The 5623-nt window shown below is 65.9% G+C and overlaps 1 protein-coding gene across 1 annotated transcript in view; it reads left to right on the top strand.

Annotated features, from left to right (window-relative positions):
* The window catches only part of MMEL1 (membrane metalloendopeptidase like 1), a 52624-nt gene that overhangs the window by 35190 nt on the left and 11811 nt on the right, over window positions 1–5623 (top strand). Inside the window, 2 exon segments of the mRNA XM_028484271.1 lie at window positions 95–229; window positions 311–400. Coding sequence (XP_028340072.1) covers window positions 95–229; window positions 311–400 — 225 coding nt within the window.

The following is a 5623-nucleotide window of genomic DNA, read 5'->3' as shown; positions in this document are numbered from 1 at the left end:
GAGAGCTCCACCCCACCCCCACAGAGAGCTCCTTGAGCGCCTCAGCTCAAGGTGGCTGAGGCCGCCAGACTGTGTCCTGCACCCTCTGGCTCAGGTACGGGAAGCCTACCTGCAGTTCATGGTGTCGGTGGCCACGATGCTTCGGGCGGACACGAACCTCCCCAAGAATAACGACCTGGTGCGGGAGGACATGGCCCGGGTGCTGGAGCTGGAGACGCGGCTGGCCAGCGTGAGGCCGCGGACCGGGGGCGGGCGGGCTTGGGGGCGCAGGCCCGCTGCCCCGCCCCTGTGACCACCCGCCGCGCTGCAGGCCGCGGCCCCCCCGGAAGAGCGGCGCGACGTCACCGCCCTGTACCACAGGATGGGCCTGGAGCAGCTCCAGAGCAAGCTCGGTCTGAAGGTGAGAGCGCCAGCCGCGCCTGCCCCGCCGCTCTCCCCTGCGCCTCGAATGCGGCCACCCCAAGCAGGGCCCGCGGGACCGGTCACCCAAACGGGGACACGTGCCCACGAGGACGGCCGGCGCCAGCTGGCTGCCTGGGGCTGCGGGGCCACCGCCTGTGAGGTGCCGCCCCGACGTGCCAAGCCTTCTGAGTGGGAGAGCGGCCCGCGAGGGGCTGCTGCCTCACCCGCCCGAGCCGGGCAGGCCCCCCGCCCGGGGCTTCCGGTCCCCGGGCCCGGCTCGGGGCCCCAGCGCAGCTCTGCCCCTGACCCAGGGCCCCACGGCCGGGCCCTCGGACCCTCCCCCTCCCGCTGGCCGGGCCGTAGGCTCAGGGGCCTGGGCTGGGGAGGGGCGGCCCAGCCCGGGAACGGGGAGCCCGGCCCTGCGCCCCCCAAGGCCCCGCACTCGCTCCGCCTGCCCTGAGCAGTCCGAGGGGCCTCCTCCTGTGGAAGGAGGGTCCGGACGTGGCTCTAGCCACCGCCAGCTGACCGCGGCGACCGAGGCCCCGGTCAGAGGGAGAGGGTGCGGCTGGGGACGGAGCCCACCGTCAGAGGCGGGGCCCGAAGCTCCCTCCTGGGACCAGAACACCTAAGTGTCTGGAGCCACAGAACAAGACGGGAGAACTCGGGGGGCCCTGCCCGGGGCTCCTGCACCTGGCGCTCCGGAAGGCCCCGTCGTCCCCCGCGCCTCCTTCCCGGCTCCGTGCTGGCCTGCTGTGACCCCACCCCGCACCGCCCGCCAGCTCCGCCCCCTCCCAGGCGGGCACTTTGAGGGGGCAGCCGTGCCCTGGCACCGGCCCCGTCCAGGAACGAAGCAGGCAGCCCCCGCCCAGGCCTTGCGTCGGGGAGAAAGAGGTGTGGCCTGCTGAGTGTGTCGGAGGGCGGGCAAGGCGGGGACAGAGGAACAGCGAGTGCCAAGGTCCTGAGGCCGGGGCTGCGGGGCGGCTGGGGGCGAGCCGAGGCCGGGGAGGGAGGGTGGACCGTGTCGGGCCTCCGGGGCCAATTTGAAGGCACCGGCTTTGATGGGACAGGACTTGACTCATAGCGAAGAGAACCTGGCTGCTGAGGACACAGGGAAGGGACTGAGGGCCAGAAGCAGGGAGACAGGTCAGGAGGCTGCAGCACAACCTAGGCGGGACCAGGTGGCGGCCTGGGACAGCGGCCGCGGGAGTACCGAGAGGCGTGGCTCGTGGATTCGTTAGGAAGGGAGAACCAGCAGGGCTTGCAAATGGACCAAACGTGGGAAGTGAGAGGAAGGGGGGACGCACAGGGCCAGAAGGCGCCGTGGACACGCCCCGGAGCAGGCGTGGCCACGTGCAGGAACCCAGGGCTCGGGGTGTCCGGACTATAATGCGTTTCTAGAGCTTGGAATTGCCACACGTGAGCGCATCCACACAGCCCCCTCCCTGCCCTCCTCCCCAAAGCAGCCACCACCCGGCTTCCACCACACGCGTGCACCGGGCTGCTTTCTTCTACCTTCTGTGGGCGAGACTACATCTCAGCGTCATTCCAGCTCATCTCGCTGGGGCAGCAGCAACCTCTCACTCGTCCTGATCACTGTACGATCGATCCTAAGAACACACAACAGTTTGTGCTCCTGTTCTACTCTTGCTGGGCCTCTGGCTCAGTTCCAGTTCTGGACCTTTCTGAGCGATGTTGCCACACTCATTCTCATGCGCGTCTTTTGGCACACACACGCGAGCATTTCCGTCAGGTGTCCACCTAGGGACGAAGTGGCCAGGTCTTAGGACACAGGTCGTTCGAAAGTCATCACACAGATTTACACTCCTCGACAGGAGTGTGTGAAACACCACCTCCAATGCTTGGCGGTGCCCATTCCTCCCGTCTTGGCCCGTCTATGGATGTGTTGCAGATGAATGTGTTGCGGAATTTCATCTGGGTTGGATTTGCCTTTCCCTGAGCGCTACTTCACACTGACTGGCCAACGGTGGCCCCATTCTGTGAAGTGTCTGCTCAAGTCTCTCGCCCATCTGTGCTACTGGGATATCTGCCTTCTCACTGATGTTTAGTTCTTTGAATACATTGGATGTGACCCCGTGGTCAGTTTCTGTGTAGTAAATGTCCTTTCCCGTGGGCAGCCTGCTGGTTTACTTTCATACTGGTTCTATTTTTTAAGGGAGGGCTTAAAATAGTCCAATTTATCAAAGACGGATGGATCCTTTCTCTGTGGCTAGCGTTCATTGTGTTCTGCTTAAGAAATCTTTGCCTGCCAAGGTTGTTTAGGTCGACAGTCTACCTTGAGTTGATTTTTTATGTACAGTGAGAAGGAATTGTTTCATGTGCTCCTTGTGGCTGTCCAGATGATCTAGCACCACTTATTGAAAAGACTCCCCCATTAGCCATTGCGCTGTGTGCCAACTTGATTAAAGACCGAGTGTCTTTTTGTGCACTTGTGCCCGTGTGCATGTCTGGGTCTGTGCGTTTGTACCTGTGTGTGTATTTCTCAACTCTCTTCTGTTCCATTGGTCTCTCTGTCTTTTCATGCGCCGGAACCTACTGCCTCCATTGCTATAGCTTTGTGATAAGTTTTGATGTCTACCAGCTTTGTTCTTCAAATCGATTATTCTTGATCTTTTGCATTTTCTTACAAGACTCAGAGTCAGCTAGTCAATTACACACACACACACACACACACACACACACCCCAGGTCCTGGCAGGTCTCCGGCACGGGGTGCTGGCCCCCAGGCCGCCGGTGGGAGCTGGAGCGGCAGCTGGCCGTGATGAGCGCGCAGTTCAACCGGCGGGTCCTCATCGACCTCTTCATCTGGAGCGACGACCAGAACTCCAGCCAGCACATCATCTACGTACGAGCCGCGCGGGGGGCCGGGTAGGCCGGGTCCCCGGGGCCTGGCTGGGGGCTCCCGCGGGGCAGCGGGGAGACAGCTGTTACCACAGGGGGCGGGGGGCCCGCGTATGCTCCCCGGGCCCTGCCATCATCCACACCTGCAGTTCAGGGGACCTGTGCCGATGGTCTGGGTTTCTGCTGGGCCTTCCAGGGCCCGTGTCCTGACCAGAGGGGGGGCCCAGGTGCCGAGCTGGTCCTCGGGACGGTCCGTCCAGGCCTTTGGCACCAGCACAGAAAGCCCGACCTCAAAGAGCCACCACTGGCCACAGAGAGGCCACAGAGGACCCCGCGTGGAATCCACACTCCGCTCTGGGAGGGGGGCTGTCCGAGGCCCTGTGAGTGGCCCGCACCCCCGGCCACCCCTCAGCCCACCTGCAGTCCAGCCGCAGAGCAGGGGTCGGGGCCCAGTACCTGCACACACTCCAGATGGAGCGCCCGTTCCCGCCAGGCACAGCATGGTGGAGGGGAGGGGGCTGGGCCCACCTCGGCGAGGCTAGGGGTGTCCCGGCTCCATGCCCAGGTTCCCACGCTCTGTCTCCAGATAGACCAGCCAACCCTGGGCATGCCGTCCCGAGAGCACTACTTCAACGAGGGCAGCGACCAGAAGGTGAGTCGGGGCAGCGCGACGCTGGACCTGCCCCCACGGGCGCTTTCGCGCCGGCCCCTTCCACTCCGGGCGTCTCCGCCCGTCACTCCAGGGCCCGCGTGTGGCCCAGCTCCCTGCGTGTCCGCTCGACACTAACCCCACAGCTAGCCTTTGCGGGCACTTGCGTGGCTCAAGCCCGGCGCTGAGGGCTGGACACGCAGACGTGGAGCCCTGCCTTTGTCACCATCGTAGGGGTGTCCCTGAACCCCCAGAGGCAGGCTCGGGGATCCGCTCAGCCCTGCAGCCCCGAGGGGCACACCCCGCCATCCCCATCTCGCCAGGGCAGGACTGCGGTCCACACCGCCGGCTCACTGCACGTGGCCTGGAGAGGTCTGAACGCAGGCCACCCGGGCCCTGAGCCTGCTGCCTGGGCCAGCCTACTCCTGCACCAGGAGAAGAGAAATGGGGAACCAAACAGCAGCAAGGCACGCAGGACAGGGCCAGGGGCTGCGTTAGGAGGGGTCGGGGAGGAGGACGGGGAGCAGGCTGAAAGACAGGAGGTGACATGACCCACGGCCTGGAAGCGGTGTGGAGGGCCTCGTGGAGGAGGTGGGCTGGTGGGCTGGGAGGGTCCAGCCAAGAGAAAAGACGAGCGTGGCCAAAAGAAGGAGCCGCGGAGTGGGCAGTGGGGCTGGGGGAACAGCCCAAGGAACCCAACTCAGAGCAGCAGGGACTGGGGCCCCTGGAAGGGCTCACGCCTGGCAGCCAGGGACCAGACCCGGCAGCTGCTGGCCAAGACCGGCCTGGGGGCATCAGCCCCGCCTGATGCCAAGTAACTGGGAAGACGTGGCTTCCGTGGTCCCTGCCTGCAAACGAGGAAACCCCCTCCCCCAGACAGGCCCCAGGAAGGCGGGTCCAGGAGGGGCACACAGCCTCAGGACTCAGCTCCTGACGCCCCGCCTAGGCGAGCCTGGTGAGGGCAGCCCACCTGAACCCTGGAGCCCGATGGCTCTGGGCCTTTACTAGCACCTACTGTGTGCCCCGCACTTTAGAGGCAGCCGTGCAGTCCGCTGGAATAGGTCTCCGGTCCCGTGCGAGCTGCTCAGGCACGGGGTCACACATAGAAGGGGTGCAGCAGGGAGCCCGGCGCTGAGCGTCTGGCTGTGGGTCGGCGAGCAGCCCATCCGGCAGGTCTGGGGAGCAGGCGCCGTCCACCCACGGGGCTCACAGCCTCCCCACCCACCGGCTTGCCAGGAGCATATGAGTCCCAGCGCTGAGGCCCCTGGTCTGGGAGGCGTGGGCCGTCTGGGACCCCCAAGCCGATGAGCATCCCGAGGGCTGCTTTGGGGCATATGCCCACCCCACCCCCACAGAGAGCCCCACCCCACCCCCACAGAGAGCCCCACCCCACCCCCACAGAGAGCCCCACCCCACCCCCACAGAGAGCCCCACCCCACCCCCACAGAGAGCCCCACCCCACCCCCACAGAGAGCCCCACCCCACCCCCACAGAGAGCCCCACCCCACCCCCACAGAGAGCCCCACCCCACCCCCACAGAGAGCCCCACCCCACCCCCACAGAGAGCCCCACCCCACCCCCACAGAGAGCCCCACCCCACCCCCACAGAGAGCCCCACCCCACCCCCACAGAGAGCCCCACCCCACCCCCACAGAGAGCCCCGCCCCACCCCCACAGAGCTCCACCCCACCCCCACAGGGAGCCCCGCCCCACC

The sequence above is a fragment of the Physeter macrocephalus genome, chromosome 3 (genome assembly GCF_002837175.3).
Source record: "Physeter macrocephalus isolate SW-GA chromosome 3, ASM283717v5, whole genome shotgun sequence".
Lineage (NCBI taxonomy): Eukaryota > Metazoa > Chordata > Mammalia > Artiodactyla > Physeteridae > Physeter > Physeter macrocephalus.
Note: the sequence above shows the minus strand (reverse complement) of the source record. Positions and strands in the feature narration are given on the sequence as shown.